Source organism: Natator depressus, chromosome 6, assembly GCF_965152275.1.
Source record: "Natator depressus isolate rNatDep1 chromosome 6, rNatDep2.hap1, whole genome shotgun sequence".
Classification (NCBI taxonomy): Eukaryota; Metazoa; Chordata; order Testudines; family Cheloniidae; genus Natator; species Natator depressus.
This window is the reverse complement of record NC_134239.1, coordinates 68,637,796-68,653,944: the sequence shown is the minus strand read 5'-3', so window position 1 is coordinate 68,653,944 and position 16,149 is coordinate 68,637,796. Positions and strand designations below refer to the sequence as shown.

Here is a 16,149-nt window from a genome sequence, read left to right as displayed (position 1 = left end):
AGAGTTGTAATGAAGCACACTACCCTCTTACACAGGGTAGATCTGAAACAGAATTTTAAAACAGAGAAGTAAACCTACTATAGTTTTCAGACAGTCATTACAGAATTACCTGCTGCTACGACTGATGAGACAATAAGATGTTGTGTTTACAAGACAGACTGAAAATACTTGTCTCCACATTAAGCTTAAAGACAGTTTCAATGTATAAGATATTGAGAATCACTATCTGGGTATTTTTTTAAAATGTACAAATTGCTAATAATTAAAAAAAAACAGAATTACTACAGCAAGGGATGCATTCAACTTGCCTGTGACAATGGAAGTACTTCTCAGTATTTGATCTCATGCAAAAAAATCAAGTAATGGTCTTGCAATACATTTAAAGTATTGTTCACATTATACCTATACATTTTTGTAGTTAACAGAACTTTAAAATACAACCTAATGCTCTGAGTGTCATATGCATTGACTTGTTAGTCACAAACTATGATCAGAATCAACTTCGTGTGTGTGTGTGTCTTTATAGACAGACAAATATGGTATGGTAGAATTCATCTCTGCAGTTCTTCAGAAGTCAGTCTTTAGAGTCTTGTGACTCAAATATAACAAGATCCATGTTTGAAAGTTAAAAGGTTACAAACCTTGGTAAACCCTTGCCAAGTTCCTGTTTCTTCTTTGTTACTTGCTGGATAACTTGTTCCCAGTTTATGTTTCTTCGGGATGCACTAAGAATCTGCCTCAGGGTTGGTTTAAGTCCAGACTCCTTCTCAGTCTCATTCTTTCGATGACCACTAACATTTCGAATACGCCGTGCATTGTTGAGGTTGGGCTCAGGAAGATGTGCCCCAACTTTACTCTTCAAACTGATATGTCGTGTCAGATCTCTCTGAAGGGAAGCAGGGAGGCCAAGTTTACTTAATTCAGGAAGAAGAGGGCCTGAAGGTTGGCCACCACCTCCTTTTTGCAGCTCATGATCTAAACTGTTTTCAAAGCCTTCCATATCAAAATGATGATTTGATTTGATACGATCTTCACCTTTCCCTTCCTGAGAGGTTTTCAGCTCATCACTTAAACTGTGTTGAAGGCCTGATGGGCTCACTGACTCCATTTGAGATTCAGAATCTTTTTGCTCATCAGTTATAATACTTGAATTGGGAGGTTTGCCTGATGCTTCTGTGTCACCTTCCTTTCTGGTGCTAGCATGTTCACACTCCTGAGGGTCACATGGTGAACAAGTATTAATGAAAGGACTTAGCTTTTCAACCCTTGCTTCAGCCTTTTCACACTCTTCACTTACATCCTCCAATGTATCAACTCTAGGCTCATTAGTCTTTGAAGAACCTTTCCTGGGTTCCTCTATATTCCGACCACCACTTAGATTACTCTCTGTATCTCTGTATGAACTTAAGTAAGGATTTTGCAGAGAAAGATTGGATTGCAACTCTTCTTTGGCTTTTCTCAGTTCTTCACTTAGGCTATCAATAGGCTGTCTCTGATTTCTGTCAAGCACATCTCTGCTGTCTCTTAAGCTACAAGCACTGCGCAACTTGGATACATAAGAAAAGGAACGATTAGTTTCTAAGTTTAGTGCATTCGAATGGTCCTGGAGTTCTCCAGGGGAGGAAGATAATAGAAGCTTGACATTTTTCAAGAGATTCTTTGGGTCTTGCTTTTGGGAAGATAACTTCATGTCTGGAATAACCAGGAGTGGGGATTTCAGTGATGGCATCCTGTTACTTCTGCCCTCCTCTTGGTCAGGTCTTCCTCCACTGGGGCAGTCTGCATTCACCTTGCAAAATTCAAGGTGGTCAGCAGTGGCCTTGTAACAGGGGTGGTTTAAAAGGGTCTCTTCCCACGTTATGAGTTTTGGGAGGCTTGTAGTATCTATTTCAAGATCCATCCCTTTCATGGATGTCTCGAGAAAAGGTAGAGATACAGAATTTTTTCTCTCTGAAGTTTTAGGAACAGTCTCTTCAGACCATGGCTGCTGGTCTGTGGCTTTCTGAGAGGGGTAAGGAGTCCATCGATGAATTTTATCTTTGGAAGTGCTGCCACTCTTTCCATTCATCTTGGACATTTTACTCTCTGGTTGTTCAGAAATACCGAAATCCAGTGCCCCCACTGAAGGGAGTTTATCACTAGTAAAATCCAATTGGTCATTCGCCTGCCACTGCCGTGTATACCTTTCCTGGTTATATTTAATGGGTTTTTTTTTCCATGCAACACTCCCATCTTCTGTATGGGAACTAGGATTTGCAGTCCTATTTTTTCCCAGTGGATATGTGTCCCCTGTGCCACCAAAATGCCAGCCATTTGCACCCTGAGGATTGGATTTCCAGTTTCTTACAGAGTTTTTAGAATGCCAAATAGAAAAGTCACCTGTTCCTTCAGAACGCCAGTTGGAATTTCTTCCTTTGACATCTTGATACCAGTTTGACACTTCTCCTCCTCCTTTCGGATGCCAAACACCTCCAGAATTCCCATGGTTATCATGTTGACCTGAAAGGCCTGCAGAACCATTCTGATGCCATCCCGAGCATCCCCTGGGACCACTGAGGTGCCTGTCTGCGTTAGGGTTCTTTATAGAATGTGCGAATTTGCCTTGCCTAGGATTCATAAAGCCATTGTTTTCCCATTTCCAGTCCTTCTGAGATGGGCCTTGATGGTGCCACAAGGATGAATCATAAGTTTCTCTGTCTTTATAAGCAGCTCTTTCTTCTCGCCTTCTCTGTGGTCTCCTATTATTGGGTTCTTTTTCTTGGTTTCGACAGCAAGCTTCAACTTGCCTACAAGACATAAGGAAATATGTCTGTTCAGTGACTGAAGAGTATATCCCAAACTATCCCAGCTTTGTAAAAGAGGTAACAAGCCTCAAACTATTCAAAATGATCTAAAATCTGCCAGAATAAATCTACACACATTAAGCCTTAGATGTAAAGCAGGCTGGTAGGTAACAATACCGCCACATAGACTAGCAACTTCAGGTCGTTTGGCAGGACACTGGTTTCCCAAACTACTAATATCTGGAAGTGGCTATGCACTTTGCCTCTGGGGCAGAAAATATATAGTTCTTACTGCTTGTCTAATCCATTCTAGCAATGATGTCTGCTTAAGACAGCCAACTTCTTTTGTTTTTTCCACAAAGCCTGCATAGAGTGAAAACCCTGACAATACCTCTCCAAAAAGCCCTTGCACATCTATTGGGTACAGTTAAAAAACAAAAAAAACAAGCCAAAAAAACTTTAAACAAACAATTTTACATTAAGACCACGTGAAAAATGGCAAAATAAATCAGTATTGTAAGTGTCATCAAGTTATAAAAAAAGTTTCATTCACATAAGGCCCCTCCAAAACAGTCAGTTATCATGCTGTCATTTGGATCATTTACTTATTTGTATTACATCATCACCTACATGCTTCAACCAAGATTGGGGTCACATTGTGCTAAGCACAGTATAAACATGTAAGATTTTAAGCACTTCAGGGAAGGGACGAAGGAAGAAGGGGGAAAAAAAAGATGCAACATGGCCTCTGATTTTGGTTTGGGCCTCTAGGAGCTACTGTAATACAAATACAAGGCATGCAATGGTTAGCAAGTTTCAGGTTAGTTTCATTTGGGGGGGGGGGACTGTGGGGGTGTATTTTTCCCATTTGTAAATGTACACAAATTTGATGTATTGTGGTGTAAATATGGGTTCAGGAGGAAATGCAGGAAGTGATGAGTCAACAGGAAGAAAGAAAGGTGCAAAGGCATTGATGGGAGGTCAAATGGGACACTTTCCCTGGCATTTCAAGAGTCAAAATTTATTAATAGGCAGAAAAAGCTGTAAGACTACTTTGGTAGGTTACAAAAATAGCTACCAGGAGAGGTGTTACTTGTTCCTGGCAAGCAGAATTTTACAAAGATGCTTTAAATTTTTGACCAAAGTATTGTAATTAAGCTTTTTCCTTGCACTTCCAATTATATCATTCCACCACCCATGGGATGTTTTTACTCCATTCCAGAAGAGACATCTAAGCAACGACTTTCACTTTAATTAAGGGAAGACTGCAAAGTGAAAATGAGAATACTTCTTTCAATTTGCCAGTGATTGGACTATAACAAAAAGTTAAGGGCAGAAGGCAAGATATTCCCTATTGTACAAGCTCTTTCTCCAACCCATGTCTCTCAAAGTGTGACTAAGCAATTGATTTGAGCAAAATATTGGTAAATTCATTCTCTCCCTACCTGGCAATCATTAAAAAGATCTTGAAGATTATATATCCTGTAAGTGCAAGATATTACTGTTAGGATGAACTGGTAAAGATTAGAAGGAAAGTTAGGCTGAGGAAAACAGTTATTCGAATTGCTGGAGAAAACAGCAATGAGACTCTTGATTTCTAGAGTTCCTGTACGACAGCTAGGTATTAAAGACCTAAGCAAGCTTGGTTTCAGACATGAGAAAAACATTTTGTCTAGTTTTGAAATGAGGCCTCAGCCCGTCCTTGAAATAAGAGGCCTAGAAAGATCTTCCCTTGAGCACACAGCCATTGCCCTTTCGTAGTCTGCTAGCAGGCAGATATAAACGAAGATTATATTTGTTCTTGATATCCTGCCAAGCCCAAAGTGGATCTAACAACACATGCATTCAAAGATAAATGCTGCCTTAATGCTGGTGGTGCAGTTCTCAAGGTCAGCAATCTGAACACTAGGACTATTTATCCTGCAAAAATGGAATTTAAGTGAAAGATCCTTGTTAACTGGCCTAAGAGAGAATGGATCCTTGTAGGTCACAGGAAGGGCAAGATGGGGAAGTTTCATACCACAACATTTGCCTCCACAACACCTGGTTGTGGATAAATTGAGAACTTCACGTTCCATCTCCCTTTTTTAAGCTTTCAGCATGCATTAAAGTGACTTCTGCCTCCTGTGAAATGGATGTGAAGTTGTCATATGGATTACTGCATAAGCGAAAGTGAGCTCTAATATAAGAAGCCAGGACAGAAATGGTGTCTAAATAATAGCATCTTTGAGTCAAATAGCTGACGACTACATTCTGTTTGGAGGGAAATAATTTTGTTGTGGACATCATTAACTGAACACTCCCACCTACCCAACGCTCCCCTCACCTCCGAGCCACTTCAAACAGGGAGATTTTAAAAGATTTAAAGTGAGCAAAGAACACTAAATGCAGAAGACCCCATTCCTCTGGCCAGTGTAGCCAAGGAATGTAATAGCTCTAAAACAATGTTGAGCATCATAGCACAAAAGTGGGTACCATGCAGCACAATTATTGATTAGAATGAAGGGACAGGGGAAAAGCCTAAAAACCTTCATAGTCCTGGCTGGTATCCAAAGGGTCTAGACTGGGCAGGCAATGACCTAATGTTTATGTGCTCTTGGTCAGGTCAAAAGAGAGCTCAAAATTATTTTACACTGTGGTAGGGGTCCCCAGACATAACATAATATTAAAAAAGAAAAAACCGATGCCCCCCTTACAGTGTTACAGTAATATGTTCTTACTCTTTAAACTGTATATTATACAATTAACATGGCACTAGCAATGCACACTCACAAAAGTGTCAGATGCAGCATAAATGCTGAAACAGAAATCTTATATACTATGTAGCATAACTTTACCCATTCACTCTGAACAGTAACGTTAGCTAATGCTAAACAAAAAGAAAAAGCTTTTCATTTAAGACTTCAGTGCATTTCAGGATGACATTTACATTGTTACCCAAAATAAGAGATTCTAATTCGTTTCAGAGATCATAAATCAGAACTGTAAAATACAAGCATCAAGTTATACCCAACAACAGTTTGTGAGAGGCTAATTTTGTAGGGCAAAGAAGTGATACTAGTACTGCTGCTAGAATTATTGCAACATTTTATTCAACTGTATGCTTATGAGAATATAAAATATTTGCACAGAGATGTTGAATAATCTTGAATCCTTAATAAGCACACAAGGAATTCCACTTCAAGGCCCTGTGACACTACAAGTGAAACTGTTTCACCTCTGCTGTGGACTAGGCTGAGCCTCATTTTCCAAGCACTGCAGTAAACCTCACAACTATCAGAACTGAAAATAATAAATGAAATGTTTGTGTTTAGACACACAAGCTGCATCCTACAGGTAGTTACTGTAAACTGCTCTTGTGATCAGCATACTGGTTGCATGCAGACTGCACTTCAAACATACTTCTATCTTGGCAGCATTTCTCCATACCCACAACAGCTTTAAAGGAATTCTACCGTGTAACTTAAGAGAAGAAGAGGAATACTAACCGGTTCTGTTCCTTCCTTTGTTTGATTAATTGAATTAGTTCCTTGTCAAAGTACTCTTCATCAGCCTCTTCTTTCCCTTCCTCTTCCTCTCTGTCGTGAGCATCGATATTGTCTTTGTGCAGCTGGCTGGAGATGTGCTTGGCATATGCTGACAAGCCAACCACTGTCACCCTGCACACCTGGCACTTGTGGTTGCTGTCCCTGGGGAAAGAGAGAGAGGATGGACATTCAATCCTTCCCTCAGGCATGGTAGACAACTCAGATCTTACTCTGTTTCCTCTGAATATGCCAATTTTCTTAACCAACTGCTTGTGCACTAGGCACTATAATTTTGCTCAATACACTAAAACTATTTTAATTTTCTGGCTTTTCTTTTTTTCTATAGCAATTTTCCCCAACTTCTGGGGCTTTTTGTGGTCAATTTTTAGAGATTTTGTTCCAACAATCAAGAGGTAAAAAACTTGGGAATAGAGCAGTATAAATTGGTGGGGGTCAGGGAATTCTTCTTGGATTGTTGTACTCAAAATCTTATCAGAGGAAACATAGTGAGAGGAGGCAGAGTGGAGGGCTTACAGAGCTAGCAGGAGCTGCTCTGAAGCACATCCATGGTGCCAGCTGCACTGGAGAAGCCTGGTGACAGCTTCTACATTTAATCTCTGCCTCATGCTTTCCCCCAGTGAAAGCTAGAAGAGGGAGGAGGGGGTATACTGCTACAGCCAATCCTAATACAGTGTAACCTAAACTGGGACAGCTGAGACCTCTGCTTGGAATTTAAAGACTCCATAGCACAGCAAGTGATGGGAGGGGTCTTCAGTTCACTGTACTTTATTTGGTTCAAATGATGAATGAGGTCTGCTTTCTACTTTAGAAGGCTTATCTTAAAAAATAAGAAATTATTTCAGTTGCAGGAAGTTGACAGCTGTGTCAGACAAATAGTTTTACTAAAGTGTCAGTGAATACTGCAGTAAAACTGCTATTAAAAACAATCAAATCAGTATTTAATATTTATTAAAAAGCCTACCATATAGTGCATGACCAATCCTGTAGTTAGTTTAATGGTTAAAAAAGTAAAAGATAAAATACGTCCATTGGTAAGTTAAATAAAATTGATCAGAAAAAAAAAGCATGTGTTCTGAGCCAAGCAAATAGGGTGGTGGGACTAACATAGTGCCCACTGCCTGCCTCACTAATGCTTTCTTGCACCCCACCATCTTGTTTATAGAAGCAGCACTGAATGCTCCTATGTCTCAAATATAAAGATCATGTACTATAATGCCCAAACTTATGAATGGAAATAAAGTGGGAAGTGGTGAGGAACCTGGGGTCCATGTAAAGATTAAAAGCAAAACTAAAAGCCACATTTAGACTAGTCATTGGGACAGATGAATTCTGCTGCCTTTTCCCAAAACAGAAATATAAGTGACTGGAGCTCAGTTCATTAGCTCACATCTAATATATTTAGAAAACTCAACTTGTACATCAAAAGGTTAATACCAAATGAAATTAAAAAACTTGCTTTGTATTAAAGCTTTATTCCACTTCATATGCTAATTGCCCTTACTGAAGTGATGAGAAATCCCCATCTCATGGATTGGAAACATCTTCATTATTCAGTTAAATGTTTCCATCAGAGGAACCAGAGGCTCAAGAATCTGGCTTCCACCTCTGCAGTTTCTAAAAGTATGAAAGAAATCCAGAAGGGGGGGGGGGGGGAAAGTACCACCCACAAGATTTTAAGCCAGCATCCTTATCTGAGCCATACTTAACAAAGGGTCACCAGCTGGCTGTTAAATAAAGGTCTGTGCCTTTCAAAAGGGCTTTGAAATGAATAAGTGATTTAAAAAAGACATTTTTCTATTTTTTTCCTACTAGTAAAAATGTGATCTATAGTAACACAGTAAAGGTTTTTAAACAGATCACTCGAACAGGCCATATGTTGAGGAAGTTTAATTAATACAACCACCACTTTACACACTTAAATTGAGAGTCTCAGTTTCAAATAATTTGCAGAACAAGTGTGCAGTTGTAAGTAAAATACATATTTTTCTTCCTGTCAGCCCTACAAACTCAACCTGGGATTCGTGCACCAGACTGGGTTCTTTCTTTTGCACACTTTACCAACAATAATAAAGATTCTGCAAGTCACATTATGCTGTATGACATCTGTATTACCTCATCTTCAGTGGCTTAGCACAAGTTTAACCAACTGAAAGTTCGTTAACAATTCTGCTAATGCACAGGCAGGTACAGAATACAGCTCACTCTCTTAACTGTGTTAGCTATGAATTGCTAGGAATAAAATATAGTAAAGCTTACTTTTTGCTAAAATTGTCAAAAGAGACCAGACAAACAAACAGGGAGCAGGTGTCTAAACGGATGTCATTTTTACATACTTATTCATCATAGTAGAGCTATACTTTAAATGTAAGGACCTGTTAACTGGACATAAAAAATATTAAAGAAAAAAATAAAAGAAAAACCTAATGGTACCTATTATAATACTTGACATTTCTAGAAAATCTCAAAGTCCTTCACAAATACAGGTTTCAATTCCTCTGTAAGGTAAATATTATTCCCTTTTACTGATTGGTAGATTGAAGCAGAATGAGAGTTACTTTGGGCAAGGTTAAGTAGCAGGGCTGGGGACTGATTCTCCACTTCTTCACTCTCTCCAACTTCCAAATCAGCAGTTCCGAAACAGTGGCTCTTGAACCACCTGATCAGTGGTTCTCAAACTTTTGTATTGGTGACCCCTTTACATAGCAAGCCTCCAAGTGCGACCCCCCCCCCTTATAAATTAAAAAACACTTTTTTTTTTATATTTAACACTATTATAAATGCTGGAGGTGAAGTGGGGCTGTGGGGGAAGGCTGACAGCTCGCGACCCCCCATGTAATAGCCTCATGACTCCGAGGGGTCATGACCCCCAGTTTGAGAATCCCTGCACTAGATGGTCTGTGGAGAAATGGCTAATCACATGGTTATGACTCTCCTTGTTTGCAGCTGGTAAGCTTCAATAAAAGTCTAAAATACATTTAATACTTTCCTAACAGTACTTTTCCATGAAATGAAGCTCTAGTAACCAAAGGAATGCTGTTTGTTCAACTTTAGCAGGGGAGGTAGTTGACATCATTATGACTAGAACAAAAGTGGCCCACACTATGAAAGTGTGCGAGAACCTTACTTATTTCTGATGCGTATTTCAGTATGTACACTGGATAATCTCTGTCCAAACTGAAGTGCCATTGCACTTTCAGTTTTAGCTGGAAAACAGTCATGAAGTCACTCACGGAACTAGACATCATGAGTATCATAATATTTAAGATTACTGCTGAAGTTTCTTGCCCATTATACAGGAGAACACTAAGAAGAAATGCAAGTCAAGGGCAAGAGCCATATACCTGAGGACTTAACAGTCTCCATGTAAATGTGACTTTTCTCCAGAATTTAAATTTTCATTTAAAAAGTAAAGTAGTGGTTTCAAGAAGAGAGAGAAAGGTAGTGGCAGCTTAATGCTCAATAGTCTTAAAGAGAGGCAGCACAAGACTAGGATGGAACCAGATGCATCTTTTTGCAAGCACAAGATCCTGAGTCCCAGACATGCCGAAGGAAAGAGCTTGTTTAAAAACTGAGAATTTTGCAGAAAATCTGAAGTTAGATGAATATACGCGATAAGTGACAAAATGCTAGAACAACCCACCAACCCATATGAAGAGACTTAGTTTTCAGAGGCAAGATGTAAAGGCTCAAGCTAAGTCTGTTTGAGTGAGGCAGACACCACTCTGAGATTTCTGAATTCTTGTCCAAAACAGAATTCTTACAAAATACGATGGTCTCACTGGAAAGTGAAGTTATAACCAGGGTCCCATGTACTCCATTGAGCAATGTATTTTACAGAATTCACCTCTTGCCACACAATTGTGCTCAAGAATTTAATTTTTCACTTACAATTTTAGCCCTCATGGTTACAAAATTAACTTTAAAAACGCAAACAAAGTTTAAACCAATGCAGTTATGTCTTCCTCTGCAGACAAACTCAAAAGTGTGAACTGACTCATGCCCATGGGGTGTTAACCCTAAAGCCTATAGATAATATAAATGTTAATGTAACCCATGCTAACAGTGTAGCTCTTTGTCCCCTCTATTAGCTAGTCCACGTATTGAGCTACTTCAAATCTCCGTCCTGGAGGCTACCCCATGTCTTTTACATAAATTGTGAAATTCCATGTAGATTTCTAGAAGTCCAAATTGAGAAAGAGAAAGAAAGGTTGTAAACTAAACAATTTACTATCCATTTTGATTCTCAAGTATAAGAACTAGGTCTGCCAGAGCACAGATTCCTTTCTTGTAGGAAGAGATACGAATAAAAGTAATGGAAACACTTCGAAGGCAGAATGAAAGACTGACATTAAAATCAAGCTCTTTCATCTCTGATGCTAAGAAAATGGAAAACTACAAAGTTACTAAACCTTTTGAAATTTCACAATATCAGATACAATGGAAATCTGAAATTTTCCTTTTCATCTAAAACCAAGATTTCACAAAGAATACAACAGGATGACAATACAGAGTTAAATACTGAATTCAATAGATGATCTAATCTCCGGATGGTAAAAGTGATGAAAGGCATGCAGTTAAATAAAAAAACCCCAAAACCGGGGGGGGGGGGGAAGAGGAACACCCCCCCCCCCCCCGACCAGATTCACCCCCTCCTCCGGGCCCAACCTGAATAATGTTGGGATAAATCCATTTGATGAGGGGGAAGTTTATTACACAATGTGGATGATCCATTTTGAAGCACTTCTAGGTCAAGTGTGTGTATGTGTACATTATATATAATTTTTAAAGAATTAAACTGATAGCTAGCATTAGCTGAAATGTGGCAGGACTTTAAAGTTCAACAGTAGCCGAGAGAGGAGCTGTCAGCTGGGGGGAAACTGTGCCCTAGAAATTCAAACACAAAATGGAAGACTAAGACTTTTTTAAGCTGCCATCTGCACCATGTTTAGCTCTTGAATCTACCCCAGCCTCAGCAATTATTAAAGTATTCAGAATCATTATCACATGCTGTAAGAAAAGATCCACTAAAGGGAATACTTTAAAAATTAGCCAGAACATAGAAGCTTGAGACAAACTGCTAAAGTTAATGTTGATGACACAGGGGTATCTGAGCAACCACTTCTCAGCTGTTCACCAACAGAACACATGTCCTCTACTGCTGAGAATCAGAACAGATGAGAGGCAGAAATAAGGTGCTTTTGATTCCAGGCACAATTTCATGCCTTTCCTATTCCCAAAGAGACATAGGGCAGAATGGGGAAAGATAACAGAGTGAGGAAGTGCTTTCTAAAAAAAGCATCACTGGTGATTCAGAAGGGTAACAGAACAGAGAGATTAGAAAAAAAAAGAATGAACAGAGGAGTGAACAGGGAAGATAGAGAAGGACAAAAAAAGAAGAGGGAATGGTGGGAGAGTCTGGGTATGAGGGGGTCTGCATGCATAGGAGTTGGGCATATGGGGGAGCAGCTCCCTGTACAGGAATCCCTCACCATGCAGCTGAGGAGCAATGGGTGCAAGAAGCGGGGGGGGGGGGGGGGGGGGGGGGGGGGCGTGCAGAGCTTCCTACAGCTGGGGGAGAAATCTGGGGTGGGTTTGACCTGGCCCCGGATGCTGTGCAAGGGAAGAGGAAGTCCCGTCCTCCCCAGCCCAGCTGGGACTAGCAGCTGAGCCCAGCGCAGGGAAGGAGCCACCAGCCAGGTCTTCCCCAGTCCTGCCTTTTGCCCCACAGTGTTTACCTCTCTGCTGGCTGCCCTGGGCACCCGAAACATACTGCAGGGGAAGGTCATTTTTCTGCAGGGAAGCAAAGAAATCTGTGGGAGACATACATTCTGTGCATGTGCAATGGTGCAGAATTCCCCCTTTTCCACTCAGCTTATCTAGAACACCATTAGCCTTTGAGAGTGAAGGATCATTTGGATTTTAGGGGGTTATTTTTTAAATATACTGTAGGCCTGGCTTGACACAAGTAACTTGCCTAATTTCTTAGTGAGCATAATTGGGAAGGTGAATGGAATGTTAAATTGTAAATAAGGGCTTGACAGGAGGTCTGTGCTAACTAAGATAAGCAACAATACCTTGATGAAGACTATGGACAAGATAAACCCGGAATGTAAAGATCAGTTTCTATGTGAACAGCATATGGACAGATAATGATTTACACAGATTGGTTCCTGCAAAGTAACAAAGCCAATCCAAAAAGTGTGTCATTTCATGTATAGCAAATGCAACATATTGTGTAAATGCATATGAAGGAAGAGGCTGTCTGTGTAACTTTGGATGTGTGGTACAGCCTATACCCTCTGTGATCAACTCAGGATAGCTTTGCTATATGTCAAATAAAGGAATGTGAGTGACGAAATCCAGAGTCAAACAGTGTTTTGGATCCCAGGGAATTGGATGAAGCATTCTCCCAGAACTGGACAAGGTGTTCTGGATAAGCTGAGTGGAAAAAGTCTCAGAGGGAATCCCACCATAAACTTTTTTAAAAATGCATATGGTATAAATACTTGATTTGAAGGTCAGAGGCTGTATGGTACAGTAGAACAGGACACTGCCTGGGACTCAGGAGAACTAGGTTCTACTCCCAGCTCTGCCATTAACCTGCTGTGCAACCTTAAGCAAGTCATTTCAACTCGCTGTGCCCATTTCCCCTCCTGTGCTTCATCATTCTAATTTAATCAGATTGTCAACTCTTCAAGCACATAGAGACATTCCTTACCTGTACAGCTTCCATCACAATGGGGCACTGTTCTGAGTTGGAGCCTCTATGTACTAAATGTCTGAATTTCAGATTAAATGTGGGGTTGAGTACAAATTGGAATGTCTAACTCTAAACTTGCAGAGTCAATCATCCTGCACAACAACTTTTTTTCTTTAAATAAAAATAAGATTTTATTTACCATCCCCATGATTTAGATTTTCCAGGTGATTTAGCCCACCAGCATATTAGGCATTTGAATTTAAACTAATTATAGGAACAGATATATTGTAAGAAAGTAAAAAATACCAAACTACAGCCCAAGCTAACAGTTGTAGCAAGTTGTATAGATTTAGGGAGAAATCCCATGCTCCTAACAGGGACATGTCCTCACGGCTATTAAGATCTTTAGTATCTATTAGAAAGGCACAAAGAAATGTGCCTTATAGAAACAGTTAATTCTTAATCTATCTTCTCTCTTTAAATTCAATTTAGCTTGCGTGGGAAATAATGCTATTTAGTTCCCCAAAAGTGTGACATGTAAACTGAACTGAACGGCAGTTTTCATGATCATTCGCATACCTTCCTTTCAGATTTTCAAGTTCTCTGTGATGAAGCATGCTTCTCATGTGTTCATCCATCTCCTACAAAAGAAAAAAAAAAGCATAACTCATGATTCTTTCTACTCTGCACGAAGATATATTCTGCTCTAATAGGTCCTCTCTATCTCTTTTGATGGTGGTGTCACCCTGACGAATTACCTGCTAAGTTTCCTTCCATAGGATTGATCTTTGTGATTCATATAGAAGGAGGCAGAGCTCCTGAAGGTAGATATAGAAAAGCATACATGGAATGAGGCAAGGGCTCTGACTTCAATGTTTTCCACTCCTTTCCAGAAAAATAACTGTACAACAATTATTCCTTAAAAAAAAAATTCCATAACATAAATAGTCTTAGTTTGGCTCTTTTTTGTTTTAAACACCCCCCAAAAAGTCAGAATATTTACAACATTAGGCCTGCTTAATTCTGCCCTTGTGTGTGTATATGCACTATGATACACTGCTACTATATATCAACACACACTGCTTTGCTCTGCAGGACCTGTTTCATTCGGTGAGCATTCTAGACAGAACTCAGACATGCACAGTGAATTGGTTTTGGATTTAAAACAACTGACTCATTCACTGCAGTCATTGTATAACATGCTGCAAATGAGGCAGATGTCTGCTAGAAGAGGAAGAACACTCATGTTAAGAAACAGGAATGAGACCCAGAAGATCCATTTTCTTTTCCTGCGTAGAACACAGACACTTGGAAAAATGGCCATCCTTCTCTCTCTGCCTCTCAGATCCTCATTAATAAAATGGGAATAGCACTTTGTCTCTATTAAAGTGTTATGAAAATAAAAGTAATTACTGTTTGTGAGACACTCATGCTGCATTGATAAGCATTACAGGAAAGTCTAAGGAAAAAAAATTCCATCTACAGTGCAGGGTTTGGAAGACATGCCGTAAACAAGCCACAGGCATATACCAAACGATGATGATGAGAAAATGAGCTGCCTCAATTGATAAACGTCCTTCTGACATACTGAAAGGTGTAGGGACCCATCACAAAGACCAAAATATGATGATGTCATAAGACGCACTCTGAATGCACAAGGGAACAGAATTAAGGCTGAGGGGGCTTCTGAGGGCTTGACTTACAACTTTCATACAGTTTTTAATATAATCATAAAAAAGATGACATTAAAACTTGAAAGCCATGAATATTTTTAATACTTAATGAGACTGTATATCCAGTACATGGTCAAACTGAGGAAGAGGCTATGAGGAAGTACTGAAACAATTCTATTTCATTCAATAGACCTGAAGATCTCTATCAGTTTCTGATATAAAAAGTTATCTTTACAGTTTCTTTTTTAAAAAAAGCAAATGTTTCTCCCAAGCTGCATATAGCCAGATCTCCACATACAAAGACATTAGCCTTGCAAATTCATTTTTTACCTTTTTTGAGCTGTACACGATGTGACACAGTATGCATTTTCGTTCTCGAGCCATGACTACATTGGACAGCTTTTACCCCAAACCTGAAAATAGAAAAAGAGATCCTGGACACGGTTTCCTATCAGTTCAGTTGTCTTGAAGATATTAAAAATAAGAGCTCCTTCTCACAAGAGGACCATAATGAAATGTCCCTGTGTCTCCTCCCACCCTTTAAAAAGCACCTCTCACACCTATGTATGGCTTACATTTTCAACTGGCACATAATTTATTTTAAGTAGTCATCTAAAAACTACATAGCCAAAAAAAAAAAAAAAAAAAAAGTACTGAGAGATCAGATTCTTGTTCCACAAGCAAGCGGGGTTTGAAGCACTGAAAGAAGTCATGCAATTAGCTTGGCAAGGAAGAAAGTCTATCATAGTCTGAAGAAAAGGAGTACTTAGTCTCTAAGGTGCCACAACAAATTTATTTGAGCATAAGCTTTCGTGAGCTAAAGCTCACTTCATCGGATGCATTCAGTGGAAAATACAGTGGGGAGATTTACATACATAGAGAACATGAAACAATGGGTGTTACCATACACACTGTAACGAGAGGGGCAGAGGGGCATTGCTGGCACATGATGGCATATATCAGCCTGGACCAGTCCACACAAGGGATCCACTTCCTGGACACTACGGTGCTAATAAAGCGATGGTCACATAAACACCACCCTATACCGGAAACCTACTGACCGCTATTCCTACCTACATGCCTCCAGCTTTCACCCAGACCACACCACATGATCCATCGTCTACAGCCAAGCTCTAAGATACAACCGCATTTGTTCCAACCCCTCAGACAGAGGCAAACACCTACAAGATCTCTATCAAGCTTTCTTACAACTACAATACCCACCTGCTGAAGTGAAGAAACAGACTGACAGAGCCAGAAGAGTACCCAGAAGTTACCTACTACAGGACAGGCCCAACAAAGAAAATAACAGAACGCCACTAGCCATCACCTTCAGCCCCCAACTAAAACCTCTCCAACGCATCATCAAGGATCTACAACCTATCCTGAAGGACGACCCATCACTCTCACAGATCTTGGGAGACAGGCCAGTCCTTGCTTACAGA

The 16,149-nt window shown here is 39.8% G+C and overlaps 1 protein-coding gene across 3 annotated transcripts in view; it reads right to left on the bottom strand.

Moving 5' to 3' along the window:
- Positions 1–16,149, bottom strand: part of ZNF106 (zinc finger protein 106) — a 72,316-nt gene that overhangs the window by 45,079 nt on the left and 11,088 nt on the right. For all 3 annotated transcript variants that reach the window (XM_074955644.1, XM_074955645.1, XM_074955646.1), the window contains exons 2-5: positions 15,035–15,117; positions 13,611–13,672; positions 6,272–6,472; positions 642–2,786 (exon numbers count right to left, since the gene is read on the bottom strand). In XM_074955644.1, coding sequence (XP_074811745.1) covers positions 642–2,786; positions 6,272–6,472; positions 13,611–13,672; positions 15,035–15,088 — 2,462 coding nt within the window. In that variant the 5' untranslated portion in view covers positions 15,089–15,117. The remainder of the gene's footprint in view (positions 1–641; positions 2,787–6,271; positions 6,473–13,610; positions 13,673–15,034; positions 15,118–16,149) is intronic.